We start from the raw sequence: 25382 nt of genomic DNA, 5'->3' as shown, positions 1-25382 counted from the left end.
CTAATGTTTGGTGGTCAGGGCCGCTTTGGTGTCTGCCTCTCTCAGCATAGTGTTCCTCGTCCGATGCCCCGCGGCCTTGTTCCCCTGGAGTTCCACCTCACGCTCGATCAGTTCCGCGAGGTTCCGCATGCCCTTGAGGAAGAGAAACGTGAATTTATTGTAGTGACCGATTTGCCCGTGTGGAGAGAATTAGAGGCTGACTGAGAGTGTGTATATGAGTGAGGTGGAGCAGGAGAAGGGGAGGGGGAGGCCGAGGATGAGATGGAGGGATGGGTTGGAGAGGTATATGAGATACTGGAGTGTGAGTTGGGGAGAGGGCAGCCTAACATCAGAAGACGTATGGCTGTAGACTGACTTACACATGTCTCACGGCCTTCGTAGCCCATATCAGGGAGAAGAATATAAACAAAGAGGCTTAAAGTGATACGCAGTAAGATCATAAACACCAATAGTAGTTCCAACCCCAGACATTTTTCAGTGTGAACCCGGTGGAGTGCAGGTTAAAGTTCTCTTCCGCATTCCACCCTACTTTCTGGGGATCGAGGGTTATTTGTATAGCCGGGCAGCTCCACCACCCGGCCATATCAGTGCGGTCTCGTGAAGGCGTCCCTCTCCCAGCACCCGAGGCACAGGTGTTGAGAGGAGACATCTTTTTGCTGAGAGGGCTTCGTTAATTAGCTGTAGTGTGTGTGTGTGTGTGTGTGTGTACCTGCTCTATTAAGGTTGCGTCTGCCGTGGAGAATGATGCTCGTAGGTACGGACAGGGACGGGTTGGGTCAGTCATAAACGCGTGGCCTGGAACCAACACCACCTTGGCCAGCACACCGCGACGCAACACCATATCCCACGTGTCATTTACCCCCAACACCTGTGCAGAGAGAGTGTTGGATAGATACATAGGCAGGTAGATATATAGAGATAGACAGGTACACTGTAGGTAGATACTCGTATTATTATTATTATTGTTATTATTATTATTATTATTATTATTATATCATCATCATTGTCTTACCTTGAGCCAAAGGAACATCCCTGCCTCTGGAACATGCCATTCACATATACCTGTAAAAACAAAGGAATACATTAATAAACAAATAACACTACCAGCTTCATAGCACCTTATACTCATCGTGCAGTGGTCACGGGATAGGATGGGGCATGAGAGATTGACTGGGAGTGCGATTGGACTATAGTAGGTTTATGTTTAGCTGATGGAACTAATTCACTCATTACTTGAAAATAAAAACTGCGGCTCTGATATTTAATGAGTTGTTTACGATGCTCCTTTCACTTCAGCTAGGCGTAAAATTGGCATCTCTATCCTGACTACTGAGCTGTAACAAGAAATTAACGCGACAATGTGGTGCTAGTCACGAAGAAGTGCTAAGGAGAGGATACAGAGCCGTAGTATGGTTTTTTCTGCCACTGAGCTACGTGAAATAAGCTGCCAAGGAAGGAAAATATAGGCCAGGAGAAAGTGAGGAATCTATAGTGCGTTTACTCTAACCTGGCAAACGCCCCGACCCCTTCCAGTTCAGCTGATGACCAGGTGGAGTCAGAGTGGAGGGATGATTTGACTAGTAACCAAGGAGACTCATTCCTGCCTCGTAACTATGGTTCATCGAATTTCACGTAGCTACAATTTAGTATTCATGTTGTCTATCAGTCTGCCTGTCTTTCTATCTATCTGTGTATCTGTATTGTCTATCTACAAGTTTAGCATCCATCGCTGCCATAGGGTGTATTTACTTTCCCGTGTATCTTATCAGTCGATTGTCAACAAATTCCTGTTACAGATAAACCCGTAATGTTACTCATTTTTAGATACACACGTTGCTGAAAAGATTGGCCGATTAAACAGCCTGATATATGATGTTACGAGCTTCCTACGTTGGTAAATTTGCTGCTATACATTTGGCTGCTTTGGCTCTTCCTTTCTTTGCCATTATTGTTGTTTTTATTTTTAAGGATTTGAGATTTTTGTGATTAGCTGTCGATCAAAATATAATCTATAGTTATGACAGGCTGTATGAAGGAGAAATTACGGTTTTTAAATGACCCCCCTTTGAGAGAGAGAGAGAGAGAGAGAGAGGGAGCGAGAGAGAAAGAGTAAGAGAATGGTGCTTTTTCCTGCTCAGCGCCCTTTACACCCCCTGTCAGATGCTGCCCTCTGGTGGCGGACTAAGGTAACCCCGCTCGGTTCAAATTCATCAGTTACAAGATACGGGTTTTATGGCTAACTTCCTACCTTCATTTATCATTAATAATTAGGTTATTTATGCATTAGTTCATCTATCTCTCCATATATAGCCAGACGCCTTAATCCTGTAAGACGTGGCCACAAAAAAAAAAAATCGCTCCCTGTCTCCCTGTCATTTTGATGTCCTTCCCCAACTCACCCCCCTGTCTCATATACCTCTCCACTCCATCCCTCCATCTCATCTTCGGTCTCCTCTTCCCTTTCCGTCTTACATACATTCTTCTAGTTAGTCTCTCACTCTCCATCGTCTCCATATGGCCAAAGCACCTCAGTGAATTTCTCGTAACGCCTTCAGTCACACATAACACTGACCCTTGAGGTGTTTATTAGCGGCATCCAGCATGGCGTCTCGTCTGTGCTTGTAGCTCTGGCGTAGCAGGGACACGTGCTGGTTGAAACCCTCCCGACCCCACACCCGTAGTAGCTCGCTTATTATTACCTGGAGGGAGAGAGAGAGAGAGATAGTGAGGAGTTATGGAATACAAAGAAAGGGTCATACTGGGAGAAAGTGAGATAGCTTAAGGCTAGATTGAATTGATTAGGTTAGGTTGGGTCAAGTTAGGTTAAGTTGGGTTGGATAGGTTAGGTTGGGTCAAGTTACAGACGTTAGGTTGAGTTGGGTTGGGTAGGTTAGGTTATTCTGGGTCACAATCTTGTCCTAGAACACCATGGGCTCACCTGTGGCATGGAGGAGGTGCTGATGACGGCGGTGCCCTTGTGCAGGTTAAGCTTACTGATGAGCTGCCGCGGCCCCGTGACCCAGCCCACCCGCAGCCCCGCACACACCACTTTGGAGAAGGAGTCGAACCGTAGCACTCGACCCTCCACGTCCAGGCGAAGGTAGCTGGCTGGCGGCGGCTGTGGGGTAACAAGGCTTTTAACGCCATGTGGTCCAGTGGGTTAAGGTGCTTCAATTCAGCCCACCCTCTAAATCCTTTCCATAGCACTCCTTCGTGACTAGCACCATATATTAGCGGTACGCCTTTCTTAGTAGTAGGGGTGGTCCAAGACAAAAAGTAATATGCAAAATAAATCGCTAAGAAACATGTGCTAAGAAGCCTGGCATGTCTTATAGAACACGTCACTAACCTTGTCGTGGTAGTGGAGGAAGTAGTAGGGGTCGTCCTCAAGGATCAGCAGGTCGTGTTGGCAGCAGAGGCGGTAGATGTGGCGGCGTCTGGCCTCACTGGTCACCACGCCTGTTGGGTTGGCCCCCGTCGGCACCGTGTATAGGAACTGAGGGACAGAGGCCGCCTTAGGTCGAGTCAAAGGTTGTTAGGTCAACTTAGGTCAAAGGTTAGCTTAGGTTAGATCAGATTGTTAGATTCGTTTGGGTTAAGTTGCTCTGAGATGGGTTGCATCGTGTCTACGAACTACAAGAGTGAAAACTCCATTTACACAGTCCAGCTCGCGCGCACACACGCACGCGCACACACACACACACACACACACACACACACACACACACACACACACACACACACACACACACACACACACACACACACATTACGTTTATTTTATTTCATCAGGCAAAGATTAGTAGTCCTTTTGATCTTAGTTTTGTTATTTTTTTGCAAGGAAGAAGGAAGTAAAGGCCGGAAGCCCGCAGAGTTGAAGGCCAAGTGTAGTCTGCTCAGAGGATAAATTTGCCTAGTAACCAAGGAGACACTTTCCTACCCCAAATAATAATAAATGAATTCCTTGCAACCAGGAAATAATATCTGAGTTGTGGAAGCGTAGGTACCTTTGGCTTGTCAGGAGTGCAGAATAATTCGCTGCTGAAGAGATCTTACGACCCAGAGAATGGTCGCGTAACATACAAGAGGATACCGAGGTGCAATGTTCAGAATAAATCGCTACGGGGGAGTTGTTACGTACCTTTGGCTTGTTGTCAGGGGTGCAGGAGTCTAGGGCAGCTGAGAGCGATTCCGGAATTATACCTTCCCCGTCACTGGACACACGCAGGTACCGCGGCGAATAGGGGCTGATCTGAGCACACAGACACAGGAGTAGCTTAGCTTAGATTAGGCTGGGTTGGGTTTTGTTGGGTTAGGTTAGGTTGGGTTTTGTTGGGTTAGGTTATGTTGGGTTTTGCTGGATTGGGATAGGTTGGGTTTTGCTGAGTTGGGTTAGATGCTGGGTGAGGTTAGGTTGGGTTTTGCAGGGTTGGGTTAGGTTGGGTTTTGCTGGGTTAGGTTAGGTTGGGTGTTGCTGGGTTAGGTTAGGTTGGGTTTTACTAGGTTAGGTTGGGTTTTGCTGGGTTGGGTTAGATGCTGGGTTAGGTTTGGTTGGGTTTTGCTGGGTTGGGTTAGATGCTGGGTTAGGTTTGGTTGGGTTTTGCTGGGTTGGGTTAGATGCTGGGTTAGGTTTGGTTGGGTTTTGCTGGGTTGGGTTAGATGCTGGGTTAGGTTTGGTTGGGTTTTGCTGGGTTGGGTTAGATGCTGGGTTAGGTTTGGTTGGGTTTTGCTGGGTTGGGTTAGATGCTGGGTTAGGTTTGGTTGGGTTTTGCTGGGTTGGGTTAGATGCTGGGTTAGGTTTGGTTGGGTTTTGCTGGGTAAGGTTAGGTTGGGTTTTGCTGGGTTGGGTTTTGCTGGGTTGGGTTACTTTAGTTTAGGCTAAGTTAGGCTGGGTTTGGTTTGGTTTGGTCTGGTTGGATGAGGTTTGGGTAGGTTAGATTTGGTATTGCTGGGTTAGGCGAGGCTGGGTTGGGTTGGGTTTGACTTAGTTTGGTTTGGTTAGACTGAGTTTGAGTTGGTTAGGTAGGGTTAGATTAGATTTCGTTATACTTGATTAGGTTAGGTTAGGTTATATCAGTTCAGGCTTGGGCGGGTTAGGTCAAGTTAGATCAGGTCAGGTTAGATTACGTAAGGTTGTATCTGATTATCTGTCCAGTGAAGAAAGCTACGGAATCACTTACACGTTAACCTATACCTGGAAATTACAATGTCAAATAACAAGCTGTAGTTTTAGTGGCTGCAACCATCTGTGGCCTGGATATGAACTCACTGGACCATGGCAACACGGACACTTCAACCGGGTGCTCCCAGATTATTATTAATGTTATTATTATTATTATTATTATTGTCGTTGTTATTATTATTATTGTTGTTGTTATTATTATTATTATTATTATTATTATTATTATTATTATTATTATTATTATTACTACTGCTACAACTACAACTACCAACATTACTAATACTGTCGCTGCTACTACTACTACTACTACTACCACTACTACTACTACTATTTTTTTCTGTGGTCATGTTTAAGGTTTGTCTGTATTGTGGTAGTGAGGTGCTTGAGGGGAGTCAGTATATGTTGTGGTGTGGGGGTGGGGGTGCATTACAGTGAGGTCATAGTGGATTGTTTGTGAGTTGTAGTTTTTTCTGGCACTGAACCTAACAAACAAAAGCGATAAGTAAATAAAAGACGTATAAGTAACTAAACTCTCCAAGGCCCCGTATGGTTGGAGCGCCGTAACCCACTACACCACCAGACATCTACCGGTAAATTACTAGTTAACTAACCACGGATAGGACGCCGCTGTAGCAAGGTTCCTCAATCACCACCGTCTGTCCCGGGGTGAGCAGCATCTCCAGCGCCATCTGAAGCCCCTGCTGGCTGCCCGTGGTCACCAGCACGTCACTCTCCTGCCAGCGAGGGGGCGAGTGCAGGGTTGCCGTCAGCAGGCCCAGCTGCTGCAGTAGTGGCGGGTACCTGTGGCAGGGGCAGAGTGGTGGATTTATATATTGGTGGATGGGTGGGTGGATTTATATATGGATGCATGGGTGGGTGGATGTATATATACCATAATCGCACATTGATGAATATAAGGGTAGCCCAGTTATTTGTGTGGGGGGGCGGCAAAATTGAGAGAGGTGTGACCCAGGGCGGTATCGAGTGGCGGATTCGTAACGCCTCATCCTAAGTGATTTATCCTGCTCACCACACTCACCCCGGCGTGGGACCGTACTGCAGACATTGTACCATCTTGTCCCCTGCGAGTTGGATGGCTGTACCGTCGTGGAGGGTTATTGTACCGCTCTTGATGGGGAAGGTGTCGGGGTTGGGCGCACCGGCTGAGAGGAATACCACGTCCTTGGGGGCGCTTTGTTGCAGGGCGACTGTCGGAGGGAGAGTGAGACAAGGATTAGTGTTGGTGTGGCGAGGTTGGGTTAGGTTAGGATTGGAATGGTTAGGTTTGGTTGGGTTAGGTTAGGATTGATATGGTTTGGTTGGGTTAGTTTTGGTTAGGGTTGGTTAGGTTAGGGTTAGTATGGTTAGAATTGGTGTGTTTGGCTAGGTTGGGTTGGTATGGTTGGGTTAGGTTAGTTTTCGTTAGGGTGGGTTAGGTTAGGATTGGTTTGATTTGGCTAGATTGGGTTAGGTTAGGTATGGTTTGATTAGGCTGGGTTAAATTAGGTAAGGTTGGGTTGGCAGTGCTAGATTAGGTGAGGCTTGGTTGGGTTGGGTTAGATTAGTTATAGCTCGGGTGGATTGTGTTGCATTAGGTTAAGTTTGGTAGGGTCGGACAAGGGCTGTTGTGGTTAAGTTTGGTTATGTTGGTTGTAACTCCCTATGACCTAAATGGAAGGTGGTAGACTACAGAAGGTCAGTTTCAGTCTGCAGTGCACCGGGTTCAAGTTCTGGGGCCGCAACAGCAAATCACACACACACACACACACAAATACTTACACAACTCTCGTAGGACAAGCGGCTGCCTGTTTTTGGCCACGTCATTCAGAAATTTCTTGTAATCCATCGCAGCAGCAGCAGCGGCGGCGCACAACCTCCTTCTTCGGATTCTTCAGGAGGACTGAGACTAAGCAGCTGAAAGACCCAACCTTCAAGTGTTCACCAGCAAGGGTCTTTATGCGTCCGGATAATTATAAGTAGGGACGTGGAAGGTTAAATAGATGGTTGTGTGGCTTTTCGGGATGTTCCTTGGGTGCTTTCTGTCAGTTCGTTTTCGTCTTTGCTCCTGTTAGAGACGTGGGTGTTAATTCGGTGGTGGGAGAAGAAGGGAGACGTTCTTTCCGACGTGCAACGGATCACTGAGTCTTACACCCGGAGACCTGTCCTTTAAGTGCTCAGGTGAGGGGGGTTTGCTAGGTGTTGTGTAAGTGTACGTAGGGGTTGTGCAAGAGTACGTAGGGAGTGTTGGGCTTTCAGGTGTTGTGTGGGTGTTGCGTGGTAGCGGGAATTCTTGATGATATTTCTGTTATTTCCTTTTTCTATTCTTGTTTTAGGGTGTGTGGGTGGGAAGAGGTGAACAAGGAAAGGTGTAGGTCAGGTTAGGTTATGGAATTCCTATTTCTCTCTCTCTCTCTCTCACACAGACACAGACACACACACACACACATAGGAACCTGAGATTACTAATGCAGACAAAAAGCCCCAGCAATTAAACCCCGTAAACACCATGATTATAGGTGCTTTTGTGCTGAATGTGTCCTAGAAGCCAGCAGTTTTTACCTCATGTCATTCCCAGCTGATCCCAGACGATTTTATTCAGCTGGGAGTGGGTCATGGGGCCTGGCAGTGCTGATAACGGGCCAACACCTCACCTTTGTACCTGTAACTCTTAGGTGTATCATTCCCTCCCCGCCGTTCCTCATTTCCTGTTGCCTGGGACTTTCCTGAAAAGTTCTCAGTCCAGGTTTGATGTTACCCATACCCCCGTCTCTCTCTCTCTCTCTCTCTCTCTCTCTCTCTCTCTCTCTCTCTCTCTCTCTCTCTCTCTCCTGTAAACCATATTTAATTGCTATAGCACATTTATTCTTACCAAACAGATCCCTAACCCCTTTTCAGAGGTGTTAGGGAGCTTCCATATCCAAATTATTAATCGCTAAGGAAGAAGCGTTAGGGAGACTCCGTATCCAAAAATCAGTCGCAAAGGAAGAGGTGTTAGGGAGCTTCCTTAACCGACGCGAATTCGAGCTTAAATCGCCTACGAACACGTGCCACGAAGTCGCCACACAGAATGCGAATAAGTGATGAGACAAGAGTCCGTTGGGTGACAACATATAATCTGATGCTGGTGACACTGGTTTATAAGTATTCACCATCATCAACATCAGCCATCGCAAGTCCACTGCTCAACAAAGGCCTCCCCAGCCTTTTCCACGAGTTCCCTGACTGAGCCAATCTCTGCCACATTTTGCCTGCAAATTTCCCTATCCCATCTCCACCTCTTGTCTGGCCCTTTTCTGCAACGCATACAATCTCTTGGAGTCCAGTCAGTCAGCCTCTTCCTCCATCGGTTGTCCCATATTCTTGCTACATGGCCTGCCCACCTCCATTTCTGTTCTTTTATAACTTCTGTAATGTCTTTGGCTTAAGTCTGCTCTCTCATCCGAGCTGATTTTTTCCTCTCTTAGAGATATTCCCAACGCTGACCTTTCCATTGCTCTTTGAGAACGGATTAGTTGATTTTCCATCGATTTTGTCAGTTTCCAGGTCTCACAACCGTACGTCATAGCTGGGATTATACATTCGATATATACTTTTCGTTTCATACATACTGGCAAGCCACTTTCCATGATGCCTGTGTTTACCGAAAGCTTTTCATCCAATTGTACTGCATCTGTTTATTTCGCTATCATGATTTTTCGTTGTTTTAATATTTGCCCCAAGTAATTGTACATCTCGGCCTCTTCAAGGTGCGTTGGATGATGTCAGAAATGATTAACAGAGCTCACGACTGCCCAGGAGAGAGAGAGAGAGAGAGAGAGAGAGAGAGAGAGAGAGAGAGAGAGAGAGAGAGAGAGAGACGGAGATAATGATAGAGTTGGGAATAATGAAAACGAAAATAAGAGGTAGAGAGAGAGAGAGAGAGAGAGAGAGAGAGAGAGAGAAAAGGAGGTTACAGATAATTGAGATTTTATAAATAATAAAGTGTTCGCTATTTGTTTTTAATGTCTCAAATTTAGGCAAGAAGATTTGTATTATTTTATATATTTCATAATTTATTCTCAGCTGAGATCATTTACCTTTTGTAAATGGGTCACAGGAGCCTAAGTGTGTTAATATCCGCCACAAACCCACTAATGCCAGGGAAAACTCTACTACATTAGTCAGACTGATACCAACTAATTTTTAGCTCAGAGAAAGAGAGAGAGCAAGAGAGAGAAAAAAAATCGAGAGAGAGGGGGGGGGGAGCATGGGTACTGGGAAACCCACCAGTTTATGCAGGGGTGAGTTAGGAAAGAAAATTAGGGGGGAGGGGATTGAGAATTTAGAGAAATATCCTCCTGTTCCTCCTACGCCTGTCCTCCGTCGCCTCCTCCTCTGCATCATCATCATCAGTGTTCTCTGGACCCCATCTTATCACATATTAAGGCGGGGGGAAAAAGCCACCATGTGTGTGTTTGTGTGTGCGTGTGTGTGTGATCATCTTGCTAATCGCCCGCCAATTAAGTGTCATTTCGGCAATTTTCACGTCCCAGATGCAGCTGTTAGCCATTGATGCGTTTCTCGGCTGAATCTGCTTCTTGTGTTCAGCCAGGCATCTTGCTTTCACTGCAGAGGCACCGAAAGGAGGAAAATGGTTGGCAGGGAGTTGGAAAAGTGGTGGTGGTGGTGGTAGTGGCAGTAGCAGTAATAGTAGTAGTTGTAGCAGTAGTAATAGTACCGGCCGTGAGAGTAGTTCCGGCCGTCTGCTTAGTACCGGAAATACGAGTAATTACACACGGGTATTTCAGCGGCGGCCATGTTGTGACGTCACGGGGTTTCAGCAGTTACTACCTCCTTGGCCACGGAAGAGAGAGAGAGAGAGAGATCAGGGGATGAAAGAAGAGGAAGCTAGGAAGAGATAGACTGAGAGAGATGGGGAGGAGTTAACGAAAGAAGAATGTAGATAGGAGAGAGAGAGAGAAAGAGAGAGAGAGAGAGAGAGAGAGAGAGAAGGGGGGGCAGAGGATGGAGTTAGGATGCGGAGAAATCCATCCATTTACATAAAAAAAAATAATAATAATAATAATATTTATACAGTAGAGTTGAAGGCTGGATTTCATAGACTTCTGACATAATATACCTCTTGTTATAGTTTTTTTCTTTTTTACAGTGTGTGTGTGTGTGTGTGTGTGTGTGTGTGTGTGTAAGAGAGAGAGAAAAAATAAAGGCGTGGGAAAGGTACTGCATTATCGTCCTTATTTATCTATTTATTTTTCTTTCTCTGCCCGTCTGTTTGTCTGTCTGTCTATCTCTCTTTATCTACTTGTCTACATGTCTGCATATTTATGATCTTTATCTGTCTAATTATCTGTCTAGCCATCAAACTGTCTATCTGTCTGTCTGTCTGTCTTTGCATCTGTCTATCAGTGTATATCTATCTCTTTCTATCTGTCTGTCTATCTGTCTGTCTCCCTGTCTATCAGTGTATCTATCTGCCTTTCTGTCTTTTTCTCCATCTGTCTATATATGTATCTATCTGTTTATGTGTCTATTTTTATGTATATCTATCAGTCTATCTATCTATCTGTCTATCTATCGTCCTATCCATTTTAACCCTATCAGGAGCGTAGGAACCCGGGGCTAGGCTTCTCGCTCCGGACAGTTGAGGTGAGGGTGACCAGTCTCGCTCGCCCGAGTGTCTATGTAAGAAATAAACCAAAACAAACTTAAATAAAGCGCCTTCTCTCTCTCTCTCTCTCTCTCTCTCTCTCTCTCTCTCTCAGTTAAAAAAAAAATAATTGCACTATCAGGAAGAACTAAACAACACATCCCCATTTTTAGCGAAGATCTCCCTCAAATTCAGTTTCTGCTTGAGTTCTCGTTTTCTGTTTCGTTAGGGGATACTTTTTTCTCTCTCCTCTCTCTTTGTTGCTCTTTCATGGTCGGAACAGCTTTGGTATTTTGTTTTTTGAATATTCTAGGTGATGAAATGTTGGTCTAAAATTCTCCTAGAGGTTTCTGAAAAATGTACAGGTTTAGAGTCACTGATATTGCGATTTGGTGGGACCGAGGATGAGGTGGAGGGATGGGGATGAGGTGGAGGGATGGGGTGGAGAATGAGTGGATGAATGCGAGTGTGAGTTGGAGAGGGTAGCCAAATTATAAAGCGTAGTGTGACAGGGAGATTATTCGTACGTGGGCACCCATTACGGGATTAAGGCGTTCGGCGATAGATAGATAAATAGCAAGAGGTAGGGTTCGCTCTGTCACATAGCTTCACCTGTTGTATATCGATTTTTACTTCTTTAATGCTGGGTGTGAATTTCTGTATAATATTCTCATTAAATTTTTACACCTTTATTTACAGGTGAGGCTGTGTGTCAAGTATGTGTGATGGTATGGGACAGTAAACGCGAGGCTGCATCAACAATTGCCACTATACTAATGTCTAGGTTTGTAGTTCTGCTCGTGAATTTTCAGTATAATGATGTCACTAAACTCCAAACTTAATTCTACCTAGGTTTGTGGTGAAGCAGTCTGTAATATTTGTTAATATTCGTAATTTAGCATAAAGATTTAGGGATGGTACGGTGTGCGCAGTTTGAGTTAGTCTGTCTCGCGCTGAGCTCTACCTCGTCAGCTTTGCGCAGTGGCAGTATCGTAACCAATGAGGTAAATCCGAGGTGCGATTATTGCTAGTTGAAAACTTTTCCCAATACCCCGCCTAGGCGACGTGAAAGACCGTCGGCTGCGGCAATTTTTGTTAGTCCAACTATGGACTATAAAATAAAACAGTGCGCTCCCGGTGGACTGCAGGATAAAGTTTTCATCCTTGTAGTTCGCCGGTATTGTGAGGAAGAAGAACGTGGGCAGTGGAGCCGCCTTGTTATATGGCAGGCACCGCGTGAAGGCGTCTTTCTCCAGCATCATTTATATCCCAACACAGTATACCTGCTTACCCCTCCAGTGTTTCCTCCCGCACGTGTATTTTCCAACTCTGTCACTATACCATTTTGTATAATTATTTCTTTATGTCTGTGGGTGGGCATGTATATATGTATGCTGATAGTCACAGGCAAGAAGGAAACACCAATCCCAAGTGCTTTCGTATATTCACATCTTCACGCGAGGACAATATGAGTGGGAGGTCGACTTTGAGACTGAGGTTGAGATCAAGACTGAGATTAAGGTTGAGGTAGGTCGAGGTTGAGATTAAAGCTGAGTTGAGATTGAGGTCGAGGTTGAGACTGAGGTCGAGGTTGAGGGAGTAGATTCGAAGGTGTGACAGGAAAGTGGGGATTAAAGACAACTAATATCAATAAGGTAAATATAATAACATTCATCAACGCAGCCATGTAGAGCAGCATCAGGACCGTCTTCTCCCTAGCACCTATTCCTTGGCGATTCACTTTTGGATATTGCTGGTTGTATCGGTTTGTGCGTTATTTATGCTGAGTATGGTGGCAATGGAAGGATTAAAATGACACAGAAGAGGACAGCAAAGTATAATAAGTCAGATAAATTGCTTAGGAAGAGGGGTTAGGGACGAGAATACTAGAGTCGTATTCTCATAGGGCAAGGAAGCTCCCCAACACCTTTTCCTAAGCGAATTGTTTTGCATATTACACATTACTGTCCTATTTTGTGTTATATAAATCCTTCCAATATCGCCATACTCTGTGTAGATAACGTACAAAAGGATGTTAACCAGCCGTATCCAAAAATAAATCGGTAAGAAAAGGGTATTAGGGACCCTCCTTTCGTATTCTAAATGGCATCAGAGGCTTCGTGGCACCTCTCCTTAAGCGATTGATTTTACACAGTGCATCTTAACATTGTCGACTTAGTTATCACCAGTAACAGGCAAAAGGTTACTCAGGTGTCATGGGCAGGTAAAATAAATCGCTAACGAAAAGGTGCCACGAGTCTCCTGTGCAGGTTAGAACAGTGCCCACTCTCACAGTACAGCAGAAGAGAATAAGATACATTATGCAAAACAAATCGCTAAGGATAATGTGCTACGAAGTTTCCTGTGCAAGTTAAAATAGTGCTCACCATCACCGAAGAGAATAAGGTGTAATACGCAAAATAAATCGCTGAGGAAAAGGTGCTGGGAAGCCTCTTATGCAGAAGAAACCAAGTACTTTACGAATCACACTATGCTTCCCAGTAGACAGCACACGATAGTAGATATAATATACAGAATAAGTCGCTAATTAAAAGGTGTGACGACGCCTCCTGTGTCATCCCGTTAGATCACAAGATTCTGGTGTCCGCTGGTGGTGTGGAATCGTCAAGCAAAATAAATCGGTGAGGGGATGGCGCTCGGGTAGCCTCCTATGTCTCCCCGTTATGCGCTGGTGTGGGATCGTCTGTGAGGTGGGTGATGCCGTTGCTCTGGCGATTTATTTCCATTCTTATCAGCTCTGCCAACCTCTCCATGCCCTTGGAGAGATATGGGGATTAGACGGATGCAGGATAGATGAAACGTGAGATAGATAAGAGATAGATGAGAGATAAGGGAGTTAGATAGATGCAGGAGAATAGATAAAATGCGAGATATGAGACAGATCGTTAGGTATACGTAAAATTAAAATAATGATAGATGGATAGATAAATGAGATAGATAGAGATAAGACATTGATAGGATACAGATAAGAGATGATACTTAGATACACATAAACAGAAACTGATAAGGAGAGATAGATAGACAGATAGATAGAGGTAGATATACTGATAGATGAGATAGATATAGGTAGATAAAAGGGATATGGGTATACAGTAGGAGGGGTTCATTATTTATTCCAAGTCTAAACGTTCCTCTAGAATGGTGTGGAGTCGCCTGGTGGAGGGGGTGGAGAATGATGTGGAGATACCTGGTGGATGAGGGGGGTGGAGAATGATGTGGAGTTACCTGGTGGATGAGGGAGGTGGAGACGGTGGAGAATGATGCTCGTAGGTACTGACAGGGACGGGTTGGGTCAGTCATAAACGCGTGACCTGACACCAACACCACCTTGGCCAGAACACCGCGACGCAACACCATATCCCACGTGTCATTTACCCCCAACACCTGTGCAGAGAGAGAGAGAGAGAGACAGAGAGAGAGAGAGAGGGAGGGAGGGGAAATGGGGGAATTAGAGATATGAATGAATGAAGAATGGGAAGGGGTGAGAGTGGAAATGTGTGTGTGTGTGTGTGTGTGTGTGTGTGTGTGTGTGTGAGAGAGAGAGAGAGAAAGAGAGAAAGAGAGAGAAGGGGGAAGGAGAAAAGAGACATCAGTGAAAGAATGAAGGCAGGGGAAAAAAATAATAATAATAATATCGTCATAGCCTACATCAATAGCATGGATATTGAGGTAGTAAACACAGAGTAAATCGCTGATGAGGAAGTGTTACGACATTTTACCTTTAGCCAGAGGAACAGACCAGCACCAGGCACCTCCCACTCGCACAGACCTGTTGATCCAGAGTCTCCTTGGTTACTAGTGTCGATTTATTTTCATCCGACAGAGATAGATAGATAGATTGATGGATAGGCAGATAGATAGATGGATGGATAGGTAGATAGATAGATAGATAGACAGATAGACCCTTGTGGTACGTAACAGTGGCTTTCAATATTGCATTTCTCTTGGCTTGGTACTCTTGGCGAATGTATGACACGTGTTTCTGTTTATCTGTCTATCTATCTATCTATTATGGGTGGATATAAACTGAATCTTGAGGTATTTGTCAGCGGCTTTCAACATGGATCCCTCTTGGCTTAGTACTCTTAATCTGTGTGTCTGTCAGTATGTTTTATGTATTTATCTATCTATCTATCTATCTGTCTATCACGGCTGGATTTACACCGACCCTTGAGGTACTTGTCAGCGGCGTTCAACATGGCGTCCCTCTTGGCTTTGTAGTCTTGGCGAATGCAGGAGAGGTGATGCTCCAGGCCTTCCCTCCCCCACACCTGCAGCAGCTCACTCATCAACACCTGTCGTGAAGGAGAGCAGGGCTTAGAGGGGCACTGAACACCTCTTCCATAGCGATTTATTTTGCCTGTTACCCCCTTTCTTACTTGGCCTTATCTACTACCATCTAGTGACCTGACATGACCTGTGATATGGATGAGATATGATGGCGCTTTCCTGGCGTGCTTATTGATGACCTAACTTAATCTAACCTGACCTGACCTAGCTTAATCTGACCTGACCTAACCTAGCCTGACCCGACCTAACCCAGCTTAATCTGACCTGACCTGACCTGCGATAGGGTGTTGACACAGACGATGGCCACTCCCTGATGTGCCTGTAGTTTGCTGATGAGTTGCCTTGGCGCCGTGACCCAGCCCAGACGCAGCCCGGGCGACACCACCTTGGAGAAAGAGTCAAGCCGCAGCACACGATTGTCTGCGTCCAGGTGTAGGTAGCTGGGTGGGGGAGCCTGTGGTGTGGTGGTGAGAGTTGATAGATAGGTGGATAGATAGAGAGAGGTAGATTATTCGTACTTACATGAACACACACACACACACACACACTCTCTCTCTCTCTCTTTCTCTCAAATGAGCCTAGGACTTAGCCACTACTACTACGACCTTGATACTGTAGGAGGAAGTATGGGTCGTCCTCTAGTGTTGTCAGAAGTCGGTATACTTAAAATGAGGTGTGATCTACAAAATAAATCGCTGAGGAGGAGGTGCAACTTTTCTGAATGACTCTGACCTCGCCTTGGTAGTGGAGGAAGTAGTAGGGGTCGTCCTCAAGGATCAGCAGGTCGTGTTGGCAGCAGAGGTCGTAGATGCGGTGGCGTCTGGCTTCGGGGGTGACTGCGCCTGATGGATTGGCACCTGTTGGCACCATGTAGAGGAACTGCAGGGTGAGGTGAGGGTAGGTTGGATTAGGTGAGGATTGGTCGGATTAGATGAGGTTTGGTTGGATTAGGTGAGGTTTGGTTGGATTAGGTGAGGTCAGATTAAGTTAGATTACCTGTTCTTATTGGCACAATGTACAGAAGCATTTTTTTTATGCAAAGAAGAAACCAAAGGCCAGGAGTCCGCAAGATCGCTCCCTCCAGGACAAAAATAAAAACAAGATAACAGATGATGGGTTAGGTCAGATGAGGTCAAAGGGCAAGTCAGAATAAGTTAGATTATAAGAATACCAGTAACCAAGGAGACTGTACACGGCCCAGTCTTATAGATGTGGAACGTAGGTGGCTGGTAATGTTCAAGGCTACTGGATATATGTACGAGTGGATGCGATGATTTATGAGGGTTAGAGGGCTTGGTGATTTGGTGTGTTAAACCATTTATGACTTTTTACAGCCACGGGGTTTGGGAGGGTGGGGTGGGATGGGATGGGGTTAGGGACTTAAGGAGGGTGGGGTCAGGGTTAGGAAAAGTGGGGTGAGGTGGGCGTGGGTGGGGTTAGGGAGGATGGGGTGGGGTGGGGTGGGCTTGGATGGGGTTAGGGACTCAGGGAGGGTGGGGTGGGGTTAGGAAGAGTGGGGCGAGGTGGGCGTGGGTGGGGTTAGGGAGGATGAGATGGGGTGGGGTAGGGTAGAGTAGGGAGTGTGAGGTAGGGTGGAGTTAGAGAAGGTTAGGGTAGGGTTGGTTAGGGCAGAGTACAGTAGAGTAGGGCAGGGCAGGGTAGGGTAAAGTTCTGTAGAGTAGGGTAGGGTAGAATAGGTTAGGTATGAACTAGAGGTGAGCCAGACTAGAGGTTAAAGCAAGCATGATGTGTTTTATAGCAATCGCACATTTGGGAAATGTAGTGATTTATGGTGTAATTATGGGTGTATATGCAACAGTGTGTGTGTGTGTGTGTGTGTGAAGCAAGGAATAATCTTCTTTTACTTCTTATTTCCTCTGCTGGCTAATATTGCTAAGGTGAGAGAGGCTTGGTGTATTTCTCTGCCTATATATGGATCTCTTGATATAATGCGTCGGGGGTGGAGGTGAAGTGACGGACATGCCCTAAGTGTGACGCAGCCGCCGTGGAGTAGGCCAGATATAGAGGGAAATCCATGAGAGTGAGATACCTTGGGCTTGTCTTGAGGAGGGCAGGCGTCTAGGGCAGCTGAGAGGGAGTCTGGTATCATCCCCTCCCCATCGCTGTCCACACTCACGAAACGAGGACAATGTGGTATCACCTGGGGGGAGGAACTTAGATTAGGTCGAGTTAGGTTAGATTGGTTTAGGGTAGATTAGGAGGGATTACGTTGGCTTGGCTTGGGTTAGGATAGTGTGGTTTAGGGTTAGGTAAATTAGGATAACTTTGGTTGGGTTGGGTTATGCTTGGTTAGATTTGTTTAGCATAAGGTGGAATAAGGGAACATTGGTAGACTGGGGTGGGTTAGGTTAGTATGATTTGGCTAGTTTAGGTTAGGAGACGGTAGAATAGGAGTGCATCAATGAGGTTAAGTTAGGTTTAGTTAGGTTCTGTCGAGATTACGTTGGTTTAAGGATAAGACAGAATGAGAGAGCATAGATTACGTTAGACTGAGTTAGGTTTGGTTAGTTAGGATAGTTTAGAATTAGACAGAATAGTATAACAAGAAGATAATGATAGTTAATGTCCAGGATAAACCGCCAGTCATGAGGTTTTACGAAATCACCACAGCTGCTTAGATTACAACTTACAAGTGATATATGAGGGTAAATGTGTGGGTGGTGAGCAAAGCATCTGAACTCTTCCTCGTTGCATGTGGCCACCTGTGAAATTGGTGATTGTACTCCTCGTGTGTGTGTGTGTGTTTGTGCGTGTTTCTGAGAGAGAGAGAGAGAGAGAGAGAGAGAGAGAGAGAGAATCATGTGTGTGTGTGTGTGTGTGTGTATATATATAGATAGATAGATAGATAGATAGACAGACAGATATATAGATAGATAGATTGAGAGATAGTTACTGATAGATTTTTACAGTGATTGGGTCGTTCTGTTTTTTCTCATCACATGTGTAGCTTAAATATGCAAAAATGTGTTTTCCATTAATGATTATTTGTGGACAGGCCTGTGATTATATTGTAAATGCTTGCTGGATGTAGGTTAATTATGGTTATATATATGTTGCTGCAGTGTATCCAGTCACGCACACACACACACACACACACACACACACACACACACACACACACACACACACACACACAATGACAGGGTTCCTCGACTGGAACGTTTTGTTTAGAAATATCATTGTAGAACCATATCAGAGTTCAGCTTCACCTCATCAGCAGCAGCAGAACCAAACCAAACACAAACACAAAACACACAACGACATACAACACGGGTTCATTGACCATACGTACGACATCAAGGAAGCCAGCGTAAGAAGGCTCCTCCACCAGAACCACTTGTCCTTTGGTGAGCATCATCTCCACGGCCATACTGAGAGCATGCTGACTCCCTGTCGTGACCAGAACCTCTCTCTCCTGCCAGCGTGGGGGCGAGTGAACCATCTGGGTCAGGGTTCTAAGCTGGTTCAATAAGGGGCCATACCTGTGGGGGATAAGAGAGGGGGGAATTGGCACTCTTAGGTTCACATGACACTCTCACCTCCCCATGATCTCTAGACACCTTAAATGACTGGCTTGATCATCAGTTCCTAACATAACGCACGCAAACCAAACCTAACCTTATCAGATCCAACTTTCTATCCTAACCTAATTTGACGAGACCCAACCTAACCTAATCCAGCCAAATCTAATCTAACCTTGCCTAACTAAACCTAAACCTATCTGCTGTAACCTGGCCGAACAAAACCGTACTTAACGTTACTCAGCCTAACCTAACCTAACCTAACCTAACCCAGTCCAACCTAACTTAACCTCGTCCCCCTAACTTACTCCACTACCTACCCCTGCTCAGGCCCGTACTGCAAACTGAGTGTCATCTTGTCCGGTGTTAAGGTGATGCTGGTGCCGTCTTGGAGCTGGAATGTCCCTTTTACGATGGGCAGTGATGAGTTACTGGGAGAGCCGAAGGACAGGTCAATCACATCGCCTGATAACCCACCCTTGCATGTTTTATCCACGGGATCTGTGAGTGGGAGTAGATTAAGTTGGGTTGTGTGTGTGAGGTAAACGTGGATAGATAGATAGACAGAGAGAGAGGGGGTGGCGATTACAGTAGGTCAGAATATTAGATATTAGAGACGAAGTTAACTGATTTTTAAACCATCAAGCCGTTGTGAAATCTATGAGAGAGAGAGAGGGAGAGAGGCCAGAGGATACTGCTATATAGAATTAATTGCTGAGGAAATGATGTAGAATAAATCGCAGAGGAAATGGTGTTACGGAAAGTGCCACGTACATTTATCTAACAGCATGTATGACACCCTGTTCTTAGCCACGTCGTTGTAAAATCGCTTGTAGTCCATCGTCTCGGGAGCGAATGGGTCTTTGGTACACCCACCTCGACGGTTGGACCAACACTGACGGCAAGGCGAGGAGAACGCTGTGCTTACTGTCTTTCTCACAGTCACTCCACTTAACCTAGATTAGAGGTTAGAGATTAGGGGTTAGAGATTTTAATGGTTAGGGGTTAGAGGTTAGAGATTAAGGGTTAGGGGTTAAAGGTTAGGGATTAGGGTGTCACGGGGTTTTTAAAATAAATGCAAATATTATTTAAATGATAATGTTCATTAATACTAAACAGCAGGAACAAGAATTGTCTTGCTAAATCAAGCAATGATTACTTCACGCTGGCTTGCTTCGCACGATTCTCTAAGAACGAGAATTTATAAACTTTCTCAACAGTACACAGCAGAGACTAATTACTCAATTGCTGTTTATTAGTACTGTTAGCCTCTGGAGAAAGTTACTTCACCCCTGACAATAAATAACTAATACTATTAATAACATCAGGTTCTTGCTGGTGCTTAACTCCTAGAAGGCACAACGGATTTTAAGCTTAATACAACAAGACTGGCCTAAGTACCAGTTATGAATGGCAAAACGTTCATGCAACCTAGGAGCTATAAGGGAAATCAGCTTAATTATGGAGAAATGAAACACGAGTTTACATTACATTAAGCTCAAGAAAAAGAAGTTAAATTTATTGATTACAAAGGAATAAATTTAACGTTACACTTCAAATGAATTCAAATAAAGAGGTCGTACTCACTCACTCACTCAAAAGTTAAATTCTTACGCCTAGGAAAAGCACCTTAACTAAACTCTTAAGTCTAGGAAAACGAAAAGAAAATACTGGTCAATGAATGTGGTGTATCACCAAGAAGGGTGGGAGCCTGGAGAACTGTAGTCTAGTGGAGTCTGGGTGCTAGCTGACCTCTCACTGCTGGAGCAAAGTACCTCACTCCGTCACGACAGACACTTGACTGCCCAACTCGAGGGAAAGAAAGAAGAGCTATCACCGCATTTTTTTACGGCTAGAGAGAGAGAAACGCACCCAAAACAAATCGCTCAGCGGAAACGCTAATGTCTCACACAAAGACGATCACTTATGACAATGGAAAATTGATTTGAAAAGACTCCCGACCGATGAGCGGTTAACTGAACGATAAACTGGGATTCCACTTGAGTTCGTGGTTTCCCACAAAAGCCAATGTCACTAGCCGACTCGTGACATAGGGGTTAGAGATAATAGGTTAGGGGTTAGGGATTAAAGGTTAGGGGTTAGAGATTAATGGTTAGGGGTTAGAGGTTAGAGATTAAGGGTTAGGGGTTAGAGATTATAGGTTAGGGGTTAGAGATTAGAGGTTAGGGGTTAGGGATTAAAGGTTAGGGGTTAGAGATTAGGGGTTAGGGATTAAAGGTTAGAGGTTAGAGATTAGGAGTTGGAGGTTAGGTGTTAGAGGTTAGGGGTTGATATTGAAACTGCAGACATTGACAGACAGAGGTACTTGATAGACAGACAGACAGATAGATAGAAAGATTGATGGATAGACAGACATAATTAGACAGGGATAGATAAAGATCATAAATACGCAGACACGTAGACGAGTAAATAAAAAAGATAGATAAATAGCTGGACAATCAGATAAAACAGAAGATAAATGAGGACAATAACCCAGTACCGTCTCAATAACTTCATTCTCTCTCTCTCTCTCTCTCTCTCTCTCTCTCTCTCTCTCTCTCTTTCCTACCTACATTCTTTCGTCATCACCTTCACATCTCTCTCTTCCTGCCTATCCTTCTCTTTATCATCGTCCCCCCCTTCTCTCTCTCTCTCTCTCTCTCTCTCTCACGTAGGAGGTAGTAACTGCTAAACCCCGTGACGTCACAACATGGCCGCCGCTTAACTACCCGTGTGTAATTACTTCCGGCCGTATGAACTAAGCAGACGGCCGGAACTATTCTCATGGCCGGAACTATTCTGACGGCCGGAACTACTCTCACGGCCGGACTGGGGGGGCGCGGTAGCACAGTGGTAGCGCGTCGGACTCGTAATCGGGGGATTGCGAGTTCGAGCCTCGCCCGGGCTGCCGTGCCGGGAGTGGTAGCTCGCTCCTGTAACCCTAGAGGGGCTATATAGTCCAATACAGGGCTTAGCTCGGGGGAACTCCATTTCTCCCATTTTCTTACGACCGGAACTATTCTCACGGCCGGAACAAACCTCACGGCCGAAACTGTAAAAAAGAAAAGGAAGGAGGAAAGACGTGGCCTGTGAATCTGTAATTACTGTGTGTGTGTGTGTGTGTGTGTGTGTGTGTGTGTGTGTGTGTGTGTGTGTGTGTTTGCGTGTGTGTGTGTGTGTGTGTGTGTGTGTGTGTGTGACATGCAGCACACCTTGAAGCCCGTCACACAGGATTTCTTGGATAAATCTTGAAGACCTTCATATACAGCCCCTTCACCTTAACTTGGTCCAGGTTATTGCCCTCATTAATCCTATTTCACTCCTACTACTAGTACTACTACTACTATTACTACTACTACTACTACTACCACTACTATTACTACTGCTAAAACCACCACCATCATTGCTACAGTTAAAACCACCACCACTACTGCTTCTACTAAAACCACGTCCAGTGCTACTATCACCACCATCACCACACCACTACCAACACCATTACCACTGCTTCTAAAACCACCACCACCACCACCACCACCGCCGCCACTGTTTCAACTCTGCCAACCATTGTCCTCCTTTCGATGCCTCTGCAGTGAAAGCAAGATGCCTGGCTGGACAAATGAGTCAGATACAGACGAGAAACGCATCCTATTAAAGGCTAATGGAACCTGATAATTGCCCAAATTACACTTAATTGGCAGGCGATTTGCAAGATGATCTCCTTCACACACACACTTGTCCTTGACTTATTTTCGCCATCTTAGAATGTGATAAGATGGGATCCGGAAAAAACTGATGCTGATGTGGAGGAGGAAGAGCAGGATACTTCTCTCCAGTCTCAGGCCCCCCCAAGCCATTTTCTTTCCTACCTCACCCCTGTAGAAACTGGTGGGTTCCCAATACCCATGCTCCCCCTCCCTCTCTCTCTCTCTCTCTCTCTCTCTCTCTCTCTCTCTCTCTCTCTCTCTCTCTCTCTCTTTCTTCTCTTTCTCTGAGCTAAAAATTAGTTGGTATCAGTCTGACCAATGTAGTAGAGTTTTCCCTGGCATTAGTGGGTTTGTGGCGGTATTAACACACTCAGGCTCCTGTGACCCATTTACAAAAGGTAAATGATCTCAGCTGAGAATAAATTATGAAATATAAAAAGAAATACAAATCTTCTTGCCTAAATTTGAGACATTACAAACAAATAGCGAACACTTTAATTTTTTTTTAACCTCAATTATCTGTAACCTCCTTTTCTCTCTCTCTCTCTCTCTAGTTCTTTCTCTCTGTCTGTCTGTCTGTCTGTCTGTCTGTCTGTCTGTCTCTCTCTCTCTCTCTCTCTCTCTCTCTCTCTCTCTCTCTCTCTCTCTCTGAGCTATAGTAGAGTTTTCCCTGGCATACACACTCAGGCTCCTATGACCCATTTACAAAAAGTAAATGACCTCAGGTGAGACTTCTGAGAATCCGTGAATGAACTATTTTTGTAGGTTTTTGAATGTCGCTGGAAAACCAAGAGTGCTGAGACCTGGATGGCACTGGGTTACGTCAGGTCGCCAGCTGGGGGACTCAGATGGTCAAGCATGACGGCCGCAGCTTTGACATTGAGCGAATACCAGCAATTTCCTTCTTCGTAATAATAATAATAGTAGTAATAATAATGATATTGACAAGAACATCATAACTCATCACTGGTGTGGTGAGTTCTAATAATAATAATGTAGTGTTTATATCTGTCCTCTCACAACACCCCACCTACATTAAGGGTTATTTCTTTCCTGAATGAACAACATCTTACCTTAATCTCGACGTGAACTCCCTCTTGTGAGTACAACAGCAGTGTTAGCAAACTGACGAAACTGATTGACTTACTACTGCTACTACTATTATTACTACTACTACTACTACTGCTAGAACAACAACAACAACAACTACTACTACTACTACTACTACTACCACCACCATTACTACTACTACTTCCAATACTACTACTACTACTACCAATAGTTACCTGCACAATTACGTGCATCTTATGTGTATCTTTGAAAGTGTCTGTCTTTGTGTTTGTCAGTCTGTCTGTCTATTGCCAGACGCCAAAATACCGTAAGGGAGGGCCACAAACAAATCTCCTCCACGTCGTCGCCACCACTATATTTGGCTGCCCTCTCTCCAGCTCAGCTCACACCCCACTTTCACATGTATCTCTCTACTCCATCCTCTACTTCATTCTTGGTCTCCCTCACCTCCTTCTCTCCCCATCCATCTGACTCATATACACTCCTCTAGTCAGTTTCCACATCCACCTCACCAACAGACGCTCTCCTAGTCAGTCTCTCAAACACTCATCTAGGACTGGCAGTTTATCCGAGAGTAGCGTCGTTTTCTCTACCGCACACGCCACAGAAAACCTGTTTTGGTTTACGATACTCTTGTCACTTTAACTTGGCCTAAAATTGCCTTCTATCCATCTTGAAGGCCGGGTTGTGACGATAGAACAACGCTGGCATATGGTGCTAGTCACGAAGAAGTGCTACGGCGAAAACTTATTGAGCTTGTGATAGGCGAATGAAGAGGGTCGAGATGCCACAAGCTGAGTAATATCGCCAGGTGACATAAAGAGTAAATGAAATAAATACCTGAAATAAATGGACACCTGACGTCACCTGGGTCAATAGGGGTTAATGAAGGCTGTATTAGAAACCCCTCCAGTGCCAGACGTTCAACTCAAGGTGAAGAAAAGCGTCTGGAGATAACAAAAGGTACTGGAGTGTTGTCTGAACCTTGCCTCACTCCAGCCTTACCTGGGAAAAGGTGGTGGCGGTGGTGGTGATGAATGATGATGGTGGTGGTGGTGGTGGTGGTTGTGATGAATGATGGGTGATGGTGGTGGTGGTAGTGTGGAATGATGATGGTGGTGGTGGTTGTGATGAATGATGATGATGGTGGTGGTGGTGGTGGTGGTAGTGTGGAATGATGATGGTGGTGGTGGTGCTGCTGATGATGATGATTACAATTATGTAGTGCTGGAGAGGGACGCCTGCACGTGGTGGCACCGATGTGACTGGACGGAGGATCTGTCCGGTTATACAAACGTCCTTCCCTGTTCTCCCAGAGAAGATGAGTGGCCTACTGAAGCAGGGTAACTTCAGCCCGCAGTCTACTGGGTTTATACTCGTATTTCATGATGGTTGTCCTAGTCTACGATCCCTAACCCCTCGCAACACAGCTGATGGGCAAATGTACTCAGACTGGAGTGTTAATTTGAATAGTAATCAAGGAGACGTATTCCTGTGTGGCCAGGCATCGTAAGACTGGAGTGTTACTTTGAATAATAACCAAGGAGATTCATTCCGTATGGCCAAGCATAGTCAGACCGCAGTATTAATTTGAATAATAACCAAGGAGACTCAATCGTGTCATATAAAACATCGAATTTTACGTAGTCATCATAGTATTCAAGCCGTGAGAGTTGTCCAGTTCTGTCAAATGAAAACGCATCGACTATCCCGTAAATATGAGCGATAGACATTTGTAATTGCGATAACACAGTGGAGGAAAGTGAGAGAGAGAAGACGGTAAATATATCGTCCTTGCTTGTGCACGTACCCTAGGAGTAATATTCACCCCTCATGGTCGGCACAACTCTAGTGTCTATTTCAGCAAACACACGATATTATTTAGCTTACTGGTACCAGAGTTAATCCCGTCTAAGAAAACACCG

General features: G+C 45.2%; 1 protein-coding gene and 1 non-coding gene across 2 annotated transcripts; one reads left to right on the top strand and one right to left on the bottom strand.

The window, feature by feature from the left end:
• LOC145398786 (kynurenine/alpha-aminoadipate aminotransferase, mitochondrial-like) lies at positions 1-7028 on the bottom strand. Its single transcript, XM_080271595.1, has 10 exons — positions 6962-7028; positions 6222-6390; positions 5794-5983; positions 4142-4252; positions 3350-3514; positions 2939-3118; positions 2573-2699; positions 1013-1062; positions 710-868; positions 1-132 (listed from the first exon to the last, which is right to left on the bottom strand). Exons 1-10 carry the CDS (start codon positions 7026-7028, stop codon positions 1-3), a joined length of 1350 nt encoding a protein of 449 aa, XP_080127721.1.
• A 4771-nt stretch (positions 7029-11799) lies between these two features.
• Positions 11800-11940, top strand: LOC145398848 (U4 spliceosomal RNA). Its single transcript, XR_013897185.1, has one exon. It is a non-coding gene; the product is annotated as a U4 spliceosomal RNA (small nuclear RNA).
• The last annotated feature ends 13442 nt before the right edge of the window (positions 11941-25382 follow it).

Source organism: Coenobita brevimanus, chromosome 46, assembly GCF_032717465.1.
Source record: "Coenobita brevimanus isolate Jiangsu-jjx chromosome 46, ASM3271746v2, whole genome shotgun sequence".
Taxonomy (NCBI): Eukaryota; Metazoa; Arthropoda; class Malacostraca; order Decapoda; family Coenobitidae; genus Coenobita; species Coenobita brevimanus.
The sequence above is the reverse complement of the archived record's forward strand: the minus strand, read 5'-3'. Positions and strand labels throughout refer to the sequence as shown.

Bases quoted from the DNA above. Each gene is read 5' to 3' on its own strand.
- LOC145398786 (XM_080271595.1), bottom strand. From the start codon at position 7,028: ATGGATTACAAGAAATTTCTGAATGACGTGGCCAAAAACAGGCAGCCG. The intron at 5,984-6,221 runs GTGAGTGTGGTG...CCCCTGCCACAG, and splicing joins CAGTACGGTCCCACGCCGGG to GTACCCGCCACTACTGCAGC. The intron at 4,253-5,793 runs GTTAGTTAACTA...CTGTGTGCTCAG, and splicing joins ACAGCGGCGTCCTATCCGTG to ATCAGCCCCTATTCGCCGCG.